The sequence below is a fragment of the Ailuropoda melanoleuca genome, chromosome 6 (genome assembly GCF_002007445.2).
Source record: "Ailuropoda melanoleuca isolate Jingjing chromosome 6, ASM200744v2, whole genome shotgun sequence".
Lineage (NCBI taxonomy): Eukaryota > Metazoa > Chordata > Mammalia > Carnivora > Ursidae > Ailuropoda > Ailuropoda melanoleuca.
The window spans coordinates 61112667-61132044 of NC_048223.1; the positions used below are offsets into that span (position 1 = coordinate 61112667).

Genomic DNA, 19378 nt, shown 5'->3' on the forward strand with positions numbered 1-19378 from the left:
CTTCCTCCAAAAGTGCAAGTCTTAACCGGGTCAGTCGGGAATTTCCTGATCAACACCAGTGAGGTAATCTGTCGCCTGCCCTCCTGATTCCCCCAAAGCAAGATGAGGTCATCCACTTAATAAGACCCCCTGCCCCTCCCCCCAAGGAAAGGTGACCTTTGGCAGGAACAATCCTTTGTTTCTTGTTTGCTATTAACTTTCTCGCCCCACCCTCCTTCCTATAAAAACCTGTTTTGTACAACTCCTTGGAGCACCCCTCTACTTGCTGGGTGGGGTGCCGTCCCATTCATGAACCGCTTCATAGAACCAACTAGATCTTCACATTTACTCAGTTGGATCTTTGTTCCCTTACAAAAGGTGGTGGATCCTAATAGGACTTTAGGAAAACAGAAGGATCTACTACCATACAGATTTTCAGTCCCAGTCCGTCATCTCTCCTTCTAAATCTTCTGTAAGATCTACGTTCTTGTTACTGCTCTTGGTCTCGGGCTGGGAATGGGAGATGCTGAGCTTCCCAGTCCAGTGATGCAGGGCTCCTGGAGGCCCCCTCCAGGATGCAGATGCTGGGGACCAGGTGCAGCCAAGACAGAGGCAGTCCCTGGAAGCTTGCAGAAGCTGGATCAAGCATAGGAACCCAGATGGTGGGGTTGCAAGCAATCCTGTCCGGATCTTTAAGGCCAGGGAGTCCCCTAAATCCAGGTACTTCTCCGTTGCATCATCTTTTCCCACCACATCCCTCAATATTTGTATTTAACAAAGTTCTCACTTCACCCCTCTTTTTTCAGTCTGCATGCTTTCCCAAGACCATGTCATCTAGGCCTATAGGGGCCACCTCTCTAATGATGGCTCATCAATCTCTCTGCTTCCTGCCTCACTTCTGAGTTCAATCCCTTATTTTTCAACTCAGTGAGGAACATCTCTTTGATGAGGGAGCAGAAGCTGACACCCCGCAACTCTCCTCCCCTGCACCCCGCCAAAAACTCCCGGGTGGGATCTGTGTGTGACCTTCCTCAGGCAATCCAGGCTGCCCTAAAACTAAGGGAATAAACAAATGGTTAACGGACTGAGATCACAGTCCTGCAGGACTTGGATCTCCATCAGTTTGGAAATGTCAGTGATTTATAAGGGAAAAGCATTCTTATCAATAGCCTAACTCCCCGAGACCCATGGACTCAATTTCCTGGACCCTTAACATTACCCTCCCCTCCATAATGATGTGGGAAACAAAGGCAGAAGGAAATGTAAATAAAATTAAATTTCTTTATAACCTGCAGCTGATTGACATATACTTGAGGCAGTCAGGGTATAACATTCCTCCAGGGAACTCCCAACTGTCTCAACATTAATGCCTCACTAGAGAGAAGAACAGCCTTAGCTTGACAATAGCCAGGCCTCCAGCATCCTGGGAGTCTTCTTTCGCATATGAAAGTCCTTTTGGAAACCTCCTTTTGTCCTCACCTCCCCCAACTCCCAAGTATATAATCAGCCACCCCATACAACCCCAGTGCGAAGAGCTCTTTCTGGCCATGGGTCTTGTCCCTGTGCTTTAATAAAATCTCCTTTTTGCACCAAAAACATCTCAAGAATTCTTTCTTGGCGGATGGCTCCGGACCCCAACAACACCATTCCATACCTACGTCATCTGCATGAATGTCCTACGTATAGTCAAAATACGCAAAACCAAATGCATTATCTTCATCGTTGGTTGGTGTCTATGTTCCCTGTCTTGGTTGGTGTTTCCACGAACTACTAAGAACTCCTAATTCTTCTCCTAGTCTGGCTCTGAGTATTATTAGTTCTATCTCCTACACATTCCCTGAATTCATCTCCTCTCCCCACTCTTTGCGATCACTATTTCTGGTCAGCTGTTGATCATCTCTTACCCTGTCAATTACAAAAAGGTCCCTGCTCGCCTCCCCACATCCCCTGGTCTAATCCAGCTTCCCTCTCTTGCCCCAGTGGGAAGGACAGCTGTTGGCTGCCTACGCAGGATCCAGTAGCTTCTCTTTCTTCCCAATGACCTTGCCCACATCTTCCTTCCTAACAGAATCCCAATTTTGTTCTGGTATCCTCCCTCCCCAGAGAGCCCCTGTGGCTCAGGGAAAACTGACCCCAACCCTGGTTCCAGGAATTGATCTCATACCACGGATGTCCCATCCCCATTGCCAGAGATCAGTTAAGAACAGGTGTATGATGGATTCTGCCCCATGAGGCAGGAAGAGAGATTTATTGGAACCTCTAGGAAATTGCTTCTTTTTCTTAGAGGGCTGTGGGAAACCACTCAGCAGGTGTGAACCAGGAAGCACTTAGTCCCAATCCATACATTCTGCAACCGCCAGAGGAGCCAGCTTTCAAATGAAGCCAACTGTGGAGGGCAGAACGGAGAGACAGAAGGGGCGTCTTCAGCTGCTGGATGAACAGACCTCTGTCACTTCTGGACTTCTTACCATGTGAGTCAGTGGATATCCTAATAGTTTGAGCCAATTTTAGTTGGCTTTTCTGTGACTTGCAGCCGAATGGATTCTATCAGAGATACAGCATGATTTAAAATAAAAATCTGGTCCCCTAAACCCCCTACTTACAGGCTCTCCACTCTTGGAGACAAAATCACTCCTCACTGCCTCCGTGCAGACCTCACCGGAGCCTGGTTGCATGGCTTGCGTGCGAGAGCTGACGGCCCCTGCCCCTTCCCAGCTCTGTTCAGCGACATCATGGTGGCAGCTGGAGATTGGCCATGTGGGAGACTTTACACCCAGAAAATTGGCAAACGCTACAAATTCGAACTTTCTTTCCTCCAGAGACCTGGTTGTTAAGCATTTACCAGCACACCATCGTCTGCTCATAGCATTCCGGGGCTTTCTCAGCTGGCCCAGGTCTGCCTCTTCAGCTGCTTCTCCTTCTCTTAGCTCTCCCATAGCTCTAGTCAGAGCAAAATTATAATTTTTAAAAAAGACTTTATTTATTTCTTTGAGAGAGACAGAGAGAGCACGAGGAGGGGGGAAGGGCAGAGGGAGAGGGAGAAGCAGACTCCCCGTTGAACAGGGAGTCCGACGTGGGGCTCGATCCCAGGACCCTGAGATCATGACCTGAGCTGAAACCAAGAGTTGGACGCTCAACCGACTGAGCCCCCAGGCGCCCCCCACATTGGCCATTTCTGAAGACAGTGATGATACTGTCTTCTGCTCTGTAGGTTTGGGATCCTGCACAGGCTTACACGGTAGGCGTGATACGTCTTTTCTTCGAATGAATGGATGAGCACCGATGTGTGTTAGTCTGCGGGGGCTGCCATAACAAAGGACCACAGACTCGGGGGGGGGCTAACTCAACAGAAATCTATTTTCTCGAAGATCTGGAGGCTCAAAGTCCAAGATCAGGGTGTCGACAGGATTGCCTCCTCCTGAGGCCTCTCTGCTTGCCTTGGCTGAGGGCCGTCTCTCTGTGTCCTTACACAGTCTTCCCTCTCTGTGTCTGTCTAATCCGGACCCCGTCTTGGTAGGACACGTCATGTTGACCTGATTGCATCATTAGAAGCACTGCCTCATACAGTCACATTCTGAGTGACTGGGGTTTAGGACGTAAGCATATGAATTTGAGAGGGACACAAAATTCAGCCCATAACTGTGCTGTCACACGCATCATATTGTCATCCTGGCTCCCTCACTAGGCTAGATGGGGACGTCCTGAAGGGCAAAACTCTAGCTGTTCGCGTCTCCATTACCCAGAAGAAGAGCCCAGCCTCACCTGACCGGGTGTGGTAGAAGCACGGGGAAGGGTGCGTGTGCTCAGGAGGGAGACCAAGTTCTGGTGGCCAAGCCCTCAGGCTCCAGAGACTTCAGAAGAGCAGTAGGAGCCGCGAGTGTGGGGAGGGGGCGGCTTGGCGGCTCTCCCTCTAGATGGAGGAGCTTGGGCTGGGCCTGGAATTTGACGGCGGCTTCAGAGACAGGCGCTAGAAAAGCAAACAGAGGGCTTCCAGGTTTTTAAAAGTGTATTTATTAGCAGTGACTTGCATAAAATCATCTTTTAAAAGGGGCGGCTGGTTTTTTTCTCTTTTCCAACATGTTTATTGGGACATAATGAATCACAGAAATGCTCTCTCTGGTTGCATTATCCCAAAAGGGTGATGTGTATACATCTGCTGGGAATAAGAAGGGTTTTTGTTTTGTTTTGGTTTTTGATTGAAGGATGGGATAAAGTCCCAAGCCATATATTTCTACTCAAGCTGTACTTCTGTCCCTTGGAAAATTGGAAACCGGTCTAAAGTTCTAGGATGCCAAGAGGCCCTGCTACGGGGTACAGATTTCTCAGATCATATCCCATTTTTTACTCTTGTCACTTTGGCTTCATATCATCAGATCATTGAATGTTAAAGCTGGAAATTCAAATTCCTCATTTTCGAGCTGGGGAAGCAGATGGTCGCATAGTGGTGAGTGGCTGGAGTATACTCTGAGTTTCTAAATCTCGGTCTGGGATGATTTCCACCACTTTCAACTTCCCTACAACCTCCAGCTCAGTCATTGCTTTAAGTCCTTTCTGTAACAGAATAGAATCTGAGTGAGTAAAAGTTCTGATATCCAATAGATACATAAACGGGTAAAATACCCAGTCTCTGGAGGATCAGGCCCCTGGGCGGACCCCCGTGAGTTCTATAAGTGAAGGGAGGCTCATGTGGACCCTGGAGGCTTGCTGGGAACAGTGAGTTTACTTAATGCAAAAGCAGCAAACGGTGTGCTCTTGCCTCCAGCTGATGACCCTTTGTCCTGACATCTTTTTCTTTGCAGCTACAGTTAAACCCCTCTTGGTGGGACATAAAGTGCCCCTAAATATTTGTCCCTTTTCCAAATTCAGAAAAGCTTTTAAGGAAGACCGCATCAGACCTCACAGGGAAAGATACAATCAAACCCCATTAGCGTAGTTCCTCTCACTGGGGTTCACAGGACAAATGAAGAATGACCCCGGGGAGCCCTGTTTCGGATGTCTCAGGCCTGGGGGTTAAACCCAAACCTGCATTAGATAATCACATGTGGAAAACGCAACATTGTGACTGTGTTATCCGTTCCTCAAACAGTCAGTGGCACCTGCCCCAAGTGCCCAAAGAGCCAGGAGCCAAAGCACTGGCTTGGCACAGATGTTCTTCCCCATCTGAATTGTACCCTGTGTCAGAGCTTCTAAATCTTCGATGGAATGTCACTTAGGGCCAAGACTGTGGTCAGCGGAGGGTTATCTGTGCGCGTATGTACCGCAGACTATTTGCCATACGGCAAGGCTTCTCAACACATGCTCAAATGGGGCAAGAACTGTGTAATAATCACCACCGAGGCTCCTAAACAAACCTGAACGGGCCAGCAAATGGTTCTAGATGAATCTAGAAATCAGGGAGCACCTGAACTGAAACTACAGCAATTCCTCCCTGTTCCAGAAAGATCCCGAAACACCATCCTCCTGTTTCCTACCCTAGAGGCGATAGAACACTGTGTAGAGAAGTTCAGTGACTCCTGGTAAAGCTTGATTTGGGACTCAGGAGTCAAGAGAAAGGAGGTTGTAGTCACAACAAAGGGGCTGCTGATTATGCTGAGTTTTTGTTATTATTTCATTAAAATGAGGCAAATTCTGCTTAGAGCCTTCCCAGCTTGTGTCTGACCCGAGAGCAGTGTATCTGATTTCAGGCTGACAGGGCATGTTCTTAAATGCACCCCTGGCATCCTGCTACAGCTGGCTCAGCCTTGACCATGAACTTGCCCTCTGTGGGGGCATTGATGCCCCTTCAGGGAAGCCAGAGCCACCCTTTTGCCTTTTGCAACGACACTTTCTGCAGCGGGCGGCAACAACAGGCTTGCTTTCTCCGCCCTCTGGGTCTTGCCCCCTCGCCCTCTCCCTTTCCAGTGCTGCCCCGGGAAGCCTTTGCAAGGGTTAAGGGATCGGTGGGGCCAGGATGGAGTCTGCGAAGGCGGAGCAGGAAGAGCCGAGGTGACCAGGGGACCCCGAGGCAAGGCCTGGAGAGAATTGGTTTCTCATCCGCTAGGACGCTTGGTCCTGCGCACATCGAGAAGCAAGCAAGTCTGACACACAAGTCGGGCCAGCTGTCTTATCACATCTTGAGGGGGTCAGGGAGGTGAGAGGAGGGAGCAGGTGGCTGATTTTACGACCATTCTCTTCCAAGCACGGTGATTTCCGAAATGTTTGGCATGGTGCTTGTCATTTTTGACACCCAGCTTCTCCCTCTGCCCCTGCACGTGCGAGCTGGCTGTGGCCTCACGGCCTCTCCCCCAAGGCCTCCCCGGCTTGCCAGGGCGAGGGGATGGTGGAGCGAAGGTCTGAGAGCTTCTCATCCAGCAGCAGAGAACCTGACAAGGCTTCCCGCCGCCGCTCAGACCGCACGCTCCCAGTGAATCCTGGCTTTGCGAAGCGGCCTGGGTGGGTTTCTGTAACTTTCAACCAGAGAACCTCAACTAAAGCCTTTACTGAGATCAAGTCTTACCCAGAGCCCAATATGTCTACCAGAGAGATGGCGCTGGGCGGCTCTGTTGAAGCAAAGTAGGTTCTGTCAGCCGCCTGCTTCCTCTGCTTGGGTGCCTTCGAGAGGTTCCCTCGCAAGCAGTTTAAAAACCACTGCAGCAGGCAGTGAGTCTGCCATCAAGGGGACTTGGGGCCCCAGGTCATCACTGGGCCCCTTCTGGCCTCTAAGCCACAAGGAGCAGACATGAGGGTGACAAGTGAGGGTGACAGTATCAGTGTCACCAAGGGGCAAAAGGAAGGTCTTTCTGGGTTCCAGTCCTGCTCAATATGGCCCTACTAGCACATCCCACTCGCGTGAACCCACAGGCCTGGACCGTCCTCAGGTTTGGCTCGGCAGTAAGTCAGCTGTAAGACACCCCGAGACAGCATTCTCTCTCTACCGGGGTAACCTCGACCCTTAGCATCCTGCCACCATCGGAGCCCCAGCTTGTGTGCCTCGTGGAGGTTTTGGCTCAAGGCTCTTCCTGACTTACCTGGGCTGATACCTACTAGACTCCGTGGCTGGTACGTCTCCTCTCCCGCAAGCACTCCGACACCATTCCCTGGCCCAAGATGCGTGCTCGCTGGCTATACACACAAGCTGCTGCACCGGATGGGCTTCCCTGGGATGGCTGGGGGGGGTGGGCGGGGTGCGGTCTCCCTGGTGTTTGTCCACTTTGACCCCACTCCTTGGTGAGGCATTCACAGCACCCTTGCGTTCAGGTGCATGATGGTGGTGCGAAGCCTTTCACATGATACTCAGCTAGACTCACCCCCCAGCACGCTGGCTTCCGCTGACAGATGAGATTTCCACGGTCCCACTGGCGGCAAGTGGCTGGTGAGGACTCAGACCCAGGACCCTGAATTTTAAGGAGCAGCTTTTCAAGCCCAGCTCCTCCAGGAAAGCCACCCCCAGTCCCTGAGGTGTGCCTTTTGTAATAGCATTTTTTTGCAGCTGGTGGTGACAACGTGTTTGCTTTCTCCACCAGCTGTTTCTTGCCCCCAGCCTCCTCCCCTTTCTGGCCTGCCTCAGGAAGGCTGGGGAGTGTTTTCCCTCCCTCTGGAGCTGTTTTCTTTGTTCTTAGGCACAATAGTTGACCCACAGCCTTTCCTCCAAGGTCCCCTCCCCATCTCTTGTGGGATTTCCTCCAGGAGCAAGGTCCGCCTTTGCAAGTCTTCAGGGAGCTGGGGTGGGGCAGCCCCCGGGGCGTTTTCTCCAGCCTCTGGTCCTTTGCCTTGTTAAGGAACAGATGATCAGAGGAACCCAGACTCTTCTACGATCCCTAAGCTCCCTAAGCGTGGTGCAGAGAAAGGCAGACGGGACTAGGCTCCACCAGAAGACATCATCTGGCCTTAGACATCAGTTAAGGGCGTTAGCTCAGATTAGACCAGAACACCACCCAGGACAGTCACTGGTATAGGATGTAGGGAGAGGGTGGTCAGAGCCAAAGAAAGGGGCGCTTGATAAATATACCCTGGCAGCCACTCCCTCCAGCTCCCTTGCTGCTTACTGATCCGTGGGTGAATGGTTTCTGTGACTTTGGGTGGGCTGAGGCTAGATCACATTCCAACCCTGCTCTGGGAGACCCCCACGTCTGACAATCTATGGGCAAGATCGGGGTTTACAGATACTGCAGCAAGACGCTGAGCTTGGAAGTGTAGCTTGTGTCTTTTGATAGGCATGTTAAAGATAGTCCCTATTTGGTGTTTTTTTTTTTTTTAAGATTTTTGTATTTATTTTAGAGAGAGAGAGCATGAGCAGGAGGGGCAGATGGAGCGGAAGGGGGGATCTCAAGCAGACTCTCCACTCAGTGCGGAGCCCGGCGTGGGGCTCGATCTCCTGACCCTGAGATCACGACCTGAGCTGAACCCAAGAGTCAGACACTTAACCGACTGAGCCACCCAGGCACCCCTAAAAATAGTCCCTGTTTAAAGAGAAGGGACGGGAGAGGGAGAGGGAGAAAAGAAGGAGGAAACGAAGAAAAAGGAAAACAGTCCAAATTACAACCCATACAGAGGAGAAAATATATTATAACCCAGAGAACCAAACCCGCATACATCTTTTTCAGAGTCAGCTTACTAGATTTTCCTGTAGGAAACAAATTCAAAGAGAGAAGAGCCAGCAGATTAAAATTCCTTCCTGCTTCCTTCTGAAAGGGCTTTAATCTTACCAGGCTGACTAAACAGAGCTCTCTTTCAGCAAAGTCTGATTAGAGAAATTGCATCTTTTTCAGACAAAGAGCTACGGATAGGGCCGGCAGGGAACATCCTGGACCTTTCCTTACCTACCATCCTGCCCCCCACCCCTCACCTGTCTTGGATGTCTGCCTTCCCCTGCTGCTAGTGATTGCTTGTCAACGGCACGCTGAGATTGTGCCAAGTTACCGAGAGTTGACCAAGGAACGTTTGGGCAGAAGGCAAAATGTATTGCGGACACATCTGCTTTTATTTGTGGACTTTGCATAGACGGAGTTTCAGGTTACCATTTCCTGCCATCCTTTGAAAGCAGCTTTGTCCGTTTCCTGGACTGAAGCATCGTGTTTGTAACCATCACACAAGTGTGCAAAGGTAGGGTGGCACCCACTTGAATAGCTCACAGCACGAAAACACTGCAGGCCAGGATTCTTCACCTAGATCCTGCCATTTGTTGGTTTTGTAGTCATGTAGAGAGAAAATAACCTTTTCGGAGGGGAGTATATTTCTCTGCTGGGGCTACCAAAACAAAGTGCCATAGACAGAGCCGCTTAAGCAACACGAGTTTACTTTGACAGATCTGGAGGCTAGAAGTCCAAGATCACGGTGCTGGCTGGTTGGTTTCTCCTGAGGCCTCTCTCCTTGGCTTGTAGGTGGCCGGCCATCTTCTTCCTGAGTCTTCCCATGGTCTGTGTCTGGGCCCAGATCTCTTCTTCTTATAAGGACACCGGTCATATTGGATTAATGCCCATCCCAATGACCTCATTTAAACTTAATTACTTTAAAGACCTTTCTCCAAATACTGTCACACTCTTAGCTACTAAGAGTTAGGACTTCACATATGAAATTTGGAGGGATACTATTCAGCCCACAACATTTGGTAAAAATTGTACTGTTCTTTAGACTTTCACCCTTTCTGATGTAAAGAACATTTTAGAGTGCTGGAAAAAAAAAACCCATTTGACCACCTCTGACTATGACACTTGAGGACTCTGGCCTGTTCAACGGGAACTTGTTATCTTACGTACTGTATTATGGGAAACTCTGTGGTAAACCATGAAATGCATTTTCTCTTCTGATGCCTACTGAATGACCTCATACGACTTCATAAATTAATACACAGAAGTGATGAATAAATGACAAATAGATCCCTTAAGCGCTTAAGATTTCTCTCAACAGAAATGCATGGAGAAGACCATGTGATGGGCTTCTGGGTCAGAGGTTGCCATTTATGGTCTGAATCGAATGTCTGTCTTTGAGCAGCACATTCCCCCGTCAGAGGCTGTTAATTTTGTTTCTTTCTTGATGAGGCCCTTCTATTTGTTATGAGAACTTACAAACAAAGGCCTTAAGTTAGGGTCATATACGGTATAATTATTCATTACGACATAAGAATTTCTTGTGTGCCCTACTCTGTGAAGTAAGAGATTTGTAATCTCATTAAAGAAAATACACGTGCCTCACCTCTGCAGATACTAATGGAAGATCAATTCCTTAGACCATTTTCTAGGAAGTCAACAACCCTAAATACTTCCACCTCAATGACAGGGCCAATGTTGGTCACCAGCTTTCTCTTCTCATGCTACACCCCCCCCCCGGCTTCAGCTTCCACACCCAAGCTTACTGTTCCCTCCCCTACTCCTCTAGCTGGTGTCTGTCTTCTGAGCTTAGAACCTGGGGACTTCAGAGTACTCCACGCCCCACTTAATTTCCCCACAAGTTACTTGAACTCCACTTGACCCAAATAGAAACCATTGCCTTGCACTAAATCCTGCTCCTTCTCCTCTCCAGTCCCTGCTGGTCAAATGGCACCATCATCAATCCAACTGCCCTCCCATTCAATGTACCAATTCCTGCAGATTCTACTTCCTTAGTTCCTCCTGAGTACACCCCAGTCTCTCCTTCCTCATTCCTACCATCCTAGACTCCACCCTCAAGTGTTCCCCCATGGAGTTTGAAAAACTAACGGGTGCAGGGCAATATCATGATGAATATCATGGATGAGAGAGAAACAATATCAGAATTTGGGCTCTGGAAGGTCTAGATTCAAATTCCAGTTCTTGCCACTTAATAACTGTGTGGCTTTGGGGAAAGTGCTCAATCTCCACAAGTCTTGGTTTTCTCATCTGTAAAATAGGGAAAATGCCTAATTTTGGGGTGTTATTAAGTAACTTAAATAAGGCAACATATATAAAGTATTAGTACAGTGCCTAGAATATAATACTCAGACATCTGATCATCTCATTGCTCTGATTACAATATTTCAGTGACCCTCAATTTCCCTGGTACATCCCATCCTGCCAGCTCCCTTATCTCTCTGACCCCATCTCTTGACCCTGCTCATCCAACCTTCTTCCTCTCCACCATGCAGAACTCTCTGGCATTTCCAGACCAGCCAGGCTTTCTCCGCTCACTGTTCCTTTATGTAAGCAAGATGCTCCCACCACCTGACCTCATGACTCCTCCTTCTCTCCTTCTCGCCTTGTCCATCTTTATGATCTAGGTTAGGACTCATCCTTCCAGGAAACATCTGGTCCCTCCAGAAGTCTCCTCCTCATTCCAGAGCTTCCTTCCATCATAGCAGTGATCACATTCGACTGCATTCATTTGTTTACTTACCTCTTCCCTTTTCTTACTAGAACTAATTTTATGCTTTGTATCGCTAATTCCTAGGCACTGAGACTTATATATGACAGGCATTCAATACATGTTGAATGAATGAATGATAATAGCCAACATTTATTTATCCCTTATTATGTATCAGAGTAATATTGGCTCTGATTTCTCTTTGTTGAACTTCACAAATACTGAGTTTGTTTTGTTTCCTATGAGTAAAAAAACCTTTTTAAAAGTAATCTTTGGTTATCTGATCAGTTTGGAAAAACTTTAACCTTGGTGGAAATCTGCCTTATCACTAGTAATGCTGCTATTTGTCTCTTTCATTTTTTACATGTCTGTAAGAAGAAAATTCAAAGGGAGGATATGCCCCAATAAGTCAATTTCTCAAGCCAGCCCTGGGGACTGAGAAATTCAGAGCTTTTCATCTTAGGTCAGCAGCCTTTGGACAAATTGTCGTTCACTCATCAAAATCTTATGAAATGAGAACATATTGAAAACATTTTGCAAAGTGAAAAATGAGAGATACAAAGGATCGTATATGTTGTATGATTCCATTTACATGAAATGTCCAGAATAGACATATGCACAGAGACAGAAGGTAAATTAATGGTTGCCTAGGACTGGGAGGGGAACAGCAAGTGGCTGCAAATGGACAAAGAGTTACTTTTTGGAGTAATGGAATGTTCTAAAACTGGATTGCATAGAGGGTTGTACAATTCTGCAAATTTACTAAAAATTATCAAATTGTGCACTTACGATGGACAGATTTCACAATATATAATCTATATATATATATTTTTTAAAAAATCCTTATGAGAACTTTCCCCAGTCTTACCTTGTTTTCTCTATGACAGTCTGGTTCTGGGAGACATCTCCTCTCCAAATCTTCCACCCTCTGGGAACTGCAAGTCTGCTGGGTTTGTAGTTTTATAGCTCGGCCAGTCACTTGCGGAAGCTGTGACACAGACATGTGAGTGGTACTTTGGACCAACTGTTGCAAGGCTGTACCGGACTCCATGTGCACATCTCCTCTAGGCCATATCTGTATTTATGCTATAACTCACATTCGTGTACTTAACTCTCTAAATGACATTTCTTCACCAAAGATAAGTTAGCATTACAGTAGCCACTTTCGGGAAATTTTGATAGCCACAGAATCATTTGAGAGTTGTCTTAGAACAAAAAGGAAACATTTCCAAATATCCAATGTTCTACCTTTTTTTTTTTTTGGATTGGTATGGGAGAGCATCTGAAAGAAATCTTTGTTTTTGAGAGAAAGAGAAAGAGAGAGAGAGAGTGCACATGCATATGAGAGCAGGGGGGAGGGGCAGAGTGAGAGGGGGAGATTTTTTTTTTGAATCTAGATAAGATTCCGATTTTTATTTTTTTCTACAATGCTGTTTGATTTTTAAGCATAGAAAAAGTGAAATATACATTTTGTAATGAATCCAGTATTATAACAGTGAAAACTTTTCATTTATATTTATTATATTAATTTGTTTAAAGATCAGAGTTAAGTCATAATCATTACTGGAGTTTTAAAAGTCACAGTAATCATTCTTTCCTCCTCTAGAAAAAAAATATATATATATTTTAAAGATTTTATTTATTTATTTGACAGAGACAGCCAGCGAGAGGGGGAACACAAGCAGGGAGAGTGGGAGAGGAAGAAGCAGGCTCCTAGCAGAGGAGCCTGATGTGGGGCTCGATCCCAGAACGCCGGGATCACGCCCTGAGCCGAAGGCAGATGCTTAACGACTGTGCCACCCAGGCACCCCTAGAAAATATTTTTATACCCAAAATGAATATACGTGACTAAATATATGAAATGATTCTCTTGTTACATTTTAGAAATAAGTAATAACGATAATATTTTCTTGGTTACTAAATTGGTGATTAATAAAAGACACTATAACACCATTTGCCCAATTATTTTTTAGTTTTTTAAAATTTAAATTCAATTAATTAACATATAATATATTGGTTTCAGAGGTAGAGGTCAGTGATTCATCAGTCTTGGGTCTTATATAACACCCAGTGCTCATTACATCACGTGCCTTACAAGGTGAGAGGGAAAATCTTAAGCAGGCTCTATAGTCAACACCCGCAGAGCCTGATGTGGTGCTTGATCTCATGACCCTGAGATCTTGACCTGAGCTGATCAAGAGTTGGATGCCCAACCAACTGAGCCAGCCAGGTGCCCTGAAACTTGGGTTTTAAAACTGCTTCCTTACATCGGAAGCCGGGATGTACTGTATGGTGACTAACATAATATAATAAAAAATCATTAAAAAAAAAATAAAACTGCTTCCGTAAGAGATTTCTAAGCCACAGCAAACTAAAATGTGAAAAACTATTAAACTGTGTCTCTCTTTTGTATCCCTTAATCACAACTTGGATGGATAGCCTTTATTCTTACTATTCCCCTCTCCATTCTGTGCTCTATCTCCCTCTGCCCCTCCTTCTCCCCTGACCTGCCTGCTTCCCTCCTGAACCACCAGAAACTTTAAAGTTCAGTTATCTTTTCACATTAAATCCTCCTCGACACAGAAAATCCCTTATGCTTGGTTTTAAACCCTGTTCTTTGCCTGAGCTGAGAGCCATTGTCAAAATCTTTCCAAAGCCTTTGGAGAAATTAGACAGGATGGAGGGAAATTTACAAAGGAGTTTAGAATAGTCTCCAGACATGTAATCTAGGTCTTGCAGATCTATCCCAGTCAGTTCATATGTTAGTAGGACCCTCCAATGCCAAAAATGATTAGGTTGCAAAGGCCAGTACGAGAAGACCTGAGTGTGGTTTAAAATGGTGGAGACCAGGGGGATTAGACAAGTTGTAGATGTTGGACAAGCTCTTTTGGAAGATCATTCCTGTGAAAACACATCAGGCTCTGAGTCAGTCGTTAGTCAAAGAGACGAGGAGCCCCTTGGCGACTCAACAACCGTTAGACAGCATTTGGAAGTAAATCTGTCAGCAGATGTGACGCCAGCTCTCTCCTCACTTTTGGAAACGGCCTTAATTCAGAAATAGAGGATTTAATATACAAGCAAAACCTAGAGTGGGAAAGAGCCTTTTGCCAGACCTCCAGCTCCTTGTTGAATGCTTTAAAAGAAACAGTAAGGCTCAGAATAAATTCATGAATTTACAAAAGCCAGAGGGTCTGTATCCCTGAATAAGACATTCCCAAGGCCAATAACAGTTGCCCTCAGACCTTCAACCAAGGAACATTCCTTCCTTCTCGTGACGCAGCAGCACTGACTTGACCAGGAGGGGTTTACGGTGCCAGTAAGAACACCAGATTCACTGTTCTCCTGAAGGTCTCTTCCTTGAAATCCCTGAAAACACCCCTATTCACGGTGAGACCACAGCTAATTTGCACATTGATTTACTATTATTCTGGTCCAAATTGGTCAAAGAAGTACAAAAAAAAATGTTTCTTGAAACAGGCAGGATTTGGGAGCAAAAACAAGTAAGGTTGAGAGTCATTTATCTACGTTGCTATCCAAACTTTGCAGTGTGCTGTTAAACCGGAAGCTAAAGAAGGACTAAACCCAATTGTTGAAGGCCTCACAGAGAAAATACTTGTCACTCATGGCTTGTCAGTCCACATAACACTCCTACCCTCCCTGTAGAAAAGTCCAATGGGCAAAGATACAGATGCATTCAGGATTTGAGGGCCATAAATGGGATAGACATTCCTTGGCTTGCTGTAGTACGAAACCCAAATCAATTTCATATCGGTGCCTCGTGCGCCCACATATTTAACAGTTACAGAGTGGCATGCTGCTTCCCTCAGTGTCCCTTTAGATCAAAGCAGTCAAAACTCATTTACATGCCCCTGGGGAATTAACAGTATGCCTGGACAATTTACTCCTCCTACTTTTCCAATCACCTCCAACCAAGGCTTTAAGAACCTTCCACTTCCCTGTGATTCTGCGCTTACCCAATATGCGGTGAGCTTTTGCTGTGTTCTAAAGATGAGGTGAGATCCAAGGCTGATTCCATCTACCTCACTGTTTCACCCTCCTCAGAAAGGACATAGGTTTCCGAAAAGAAGTTACAATTTTGTCAAAGTCAGGTTCCTTTCCTAGGACATGCTTTATCTTAAGGAGGCCAACCCCTTAACTTCTGACATCTGCAGGACCTTCAAAACCTTTCCTAGGCCAGTAACTAAGAGACAAGTAAGGGGATTCCTGGATCTCACTGGCTGCCACAGACAATGGCTTCCAGCTCCTCTGAAATTGCCATGCCCCTAAATGACTTAACCAAGATAACGGAATCTCTCCCAACCAAGATAACAGAATCTCTCCCCGGGAGTCTAAACATGAATGGGCCTTCCATGAGTTCAAATTAGCCCTTCAACAATCCCCCACGTTGGCCTTCCTAATTATCATAAGCCTGTCTACATATTTGCATATGAGATTCAACTTCATGGGGATCATGAGACACCAAGAACTTACTAGAGTCTCTCTTGATCCAGTGACTGACCCATTTTACATTCTCATCAGCAATGTTCAAGGGCTCCGATTTCCCTATGTTTTTGCCAACACTTGTTATTGTCTGTTTTGTTAAATTCTAGCCGTCCTCAGAGGTGTGAGGTGGTAGCTCACTGTGGTTTTGATTTGTGTTGCCCTAATGATGAATGATGTCCAGCATCTTTTCACATGCTTTTCTTCGGTGTATCTTCTTTGGGAGAAATGTCTATGCAAGCCCTTTGTCCATTTTTAAATTGGTTTGTCTTTTTGTTGTTGAAATGAAGGAGTTCTTTATATATTCTGAATATTAAACCTCATCAGATAGATAACTTGCAAATATTTTCTTCCATTCTGTGGGTTGGTTTTTAACTCTCTCTTTTTAAAAAATATATTATTTATTTGAGAGAGAGAGAGAGAGAGAGAGAGAGGGAGAGCACGAGTGGGGGGAGGGGCAGAGGGAGAAACGGACTCCCCACTGAGCAGGGAGCTGGATGCAGGGCTTGATGCCAGAACCCTGAGCTGAAGGCAGACACCTAACTGACTGAGCCACCCAGGCACCCCTCTTCTAACTCTCTTGATGGTATTCTTTAAATCAAAAAAGTTTTCAGGTTTGATGAAGTCCAGTTTATTTTTTTCTTCTGTTGCCTGTGCTTTTGGGGTGTTCAGAACACATTGCCAAATTCAAGGTCATGAAGGTCTTTCCTGTGTTTTCTTCTAAGAGTTTTACAGTGTTGGCTCTTCAGTGTAAGTCTCTGATCCCTTTATTGCTGTCTTTGACCCACTGGGAGCTAATCCTTGTATATGGTACCAGGGAGCAAATGTGGATGTTGCAGGACCATGTCCAGTTTTCCCAGCACCATTTGTTGAGGAAACTGTTCTTTCTTTGTTGAATGGTCTTGGCACCCTTGTGGAAAAATCTATTGACCGTGACTGTGAGGGTTTATCTCTGCGTTCTCCATTCTGCTTCATTGGTCTGTAGGTCTGTCTTTATGCCAGTTCCACAGCATTTAGCGGAGCTTTGTAGTAGATTTTAGGATTGGGAAGCATGTCTCTGGTTTGTTCTGTCAACCTGGTTTTAGGGTCTCCTTTAAATTTGATGGTTTCCCCTGCTGGACAGATGATCTTTTTTACCCGTTGAAAATATACAACATTTCTCCTATGAAATCCTGTTACTTACTCCCTTACATATTCCTATTCATTGTTGTAATACCTAGGACCCTGGTACTCCTCTTCTCTTCCTGAAGAAGGAGAAATTCTTAACTATCTAACCTCTGTTCATGAATGAATAGATTTATCAGAAACTTTTACAAAATGCAGACTTGGGATGCCTGGGTGGCTCAGTCGGTGAAGCGACTGCCTTCAACTCAGGTCATGGTCCCAGGGTCCAGGGATCGAGCCCTGCGTTGGGCTCCCTGCTCAGTTGGGAGTCTGCTTCTCCCTCTCCCTCCACCCCCTTACCGCAAGAGTGCTTTCTCTCTCTGTCTCAAGTAAATAAATTTAAAAAATCTATTAAAAATGCAGACTTCATCTTATTGGTTGATGGGCAATATCTTCAGATTGAAGCAGGAAAATATCCTGTAACAAACTCACTTTAGCTCTAGAACATGGTCTCTTGGCAGTGGCAAAATCAGCCCATATGGTAGAATTCCCTGTGCTCACTGAGGCTTTCCAGGTAGCTCGAGATAAGAGGGCTAATATACACATGGAGAGTAAATATGCATTTTGGGTAGTCTATAATTTTAGAATGCTTTGGGAACAGAGTCCTCTTACCCTCAACAGAAACCTTGATGAGTTTAAATTGAATTTAAATAAAAAATTAAAATTAAAAAAAAAGAAGGGTAGACTCACTGAGGAATCAGGTTTAAAAAAACCCAGCAGGTTTGAGAAATTGGAGAATTCTTTACTCTTCTTAGATTTACAAAAGAATGGTTTGTTTATTTTTAAAGGATTTTATTTATTTATTTGAGAGAGATAGCAAGAGAGAGCACAAAGTGGGTGGAGGGCTGGTGGGCAGAGGGGGAAACAGACTCCCCGCTGAGCAGGGAGCCCAACATGAGGCTCGATCCTGGGACCCTGGGATCATGACCTGAGCTGAAGGTGGTTTCTTTTTCTTTTTTTTTATAAGATTTTATTTATTTATTTATTTGACAGAGATAGACAGCCACTGAGAGAGGGAACACAAGCAGGGGGAGTGGGAGAGGAAGAAGGGCTTATAGCGGGAGGAGCCCGATGTGGGGCTCGATCCCAGAACGCCGGGATCATGCCCTGAGCCGAAGGCAGACGCTTAACGACTGCGCCACCCAGGCACCCCTGAAGGTGGTTTCTTAACGACTGAGCCACCCAGGCGTCCCCAAAATGACAATTTAAATTTCAGGTGTCCCCCTCCCCCATTTCCTTAGGTGCGTCCTGAAATGATCCCTGTGTAATTCTTCATAGGGGCCACTTGCTCACCCACTGGAAATCTACTTGGTCAGCATGTGACACGTAAATTAGGCTGTCCTCTTCTCCCTCTTAAAATCTACTACCCGAAAGTGAAATGAAACCCAGCCTCTTCCTTTGATTCAAGGAAAGATGACTTCTTCTGAATGCATTTCTCTTTGTTTTCCCAAAAGGTTTCTCTTACCTATTTAAGCCTAAAAAAGTTTATTTGCTGGTTATGGTTGAACTGTTTTCATGGCCTCTCTTCTACTTGGTTGGTAAGGCTAAGTGAAGACTAGGGAGCAGTTCCTTGGGAGGTGTAGCTCCCAGAGCCTAGAAGCATCCACAGTCAGCGTATCTGAGCCCAGATCTGGCTTCCTGGCCATTAAGCCGTGTCCTCAGGCAAGCCACTTAATTTCATCCATAAAATGTGGATAATATGCATTCTGACTGCTTAATCAGTTGTTGTGATGACCAAACGAGATAATGTATGAGAAAGTGTTCCTTAAAAGGTACAAAGTGGTTATCTGTGAGAGGTGGGATTTTGGGCCGACTTTCTTTTCTTCCAAATGTTTTGTTCTATAGGTTATATCATTTATACTTTAAAAACAACATTTAATTTTATTTAACTCGTATTCAATGTTATATATTTTATTTTATTTTTTTAAAGACTTTATTTATTTATTTGACAGAGCTAGAGACAGCCAGCAAGAGAGGGAACACAAGCAGGGGGAGTGGGAGAGGAAGAAGCAGGCTCATAGCGGAGGAGCCTGATGTGGGGCTCGATCCCACAACGCGGGGATCACGCCCTGAGCCAAAGGCAGACGTTTAACCGCTGTGCCACCCAGGCGCCCCACAATGTTATATATTTTAAAAAGAAAGGATGCTGTGCTGCACAAATAGAAATTAAATTAATCTTCTTTTGATGTTGCTCTAATTTTATACATTTTCCTAATAAAATGCATAAATTGCTAACTAAGTTTCAAACTGATGGGGTCAGGCTGTCTGGGGGGGCCTGAGCATGTAGAAAATAGTGAAGCTGTATATTTAAACATTAGGAAAAATAGAAATAGGGGTGCCTGGCTGGCTTAGCTGGTGGAGCCTGTGGCTCTTGATCTCAGGGTTGTAAGTTCCAGCCCCGCATTGGACATAGAATTTACTAAAAAAATTTTTTTAAGTGAAA

General features: G+C 45.7%; 1 protein-coding gene across 1 annotated transcript in view; it reads left to right on the plus strand.

Annotated features, from left to right (window-relative positions):
- The first annotated feature begins 6295 nt into the window (after positions 1 to 6295).
- Positions 6296 to 19378, plus strand: part of FAM89A (family with sequence similarity 89 member A) — a 45160-nt gene continuing 32077 nt past the window's right edge. The window contains exon 1 of the mRNA XM_034663573.1: positions 6296 to 6531. Coding sequence (XP_034519464.1) covers positions 6296 to 6531 — 236 coding nt within the window. The remainder of the gene's footprint in view (positions 6532 to 19378) is intronic.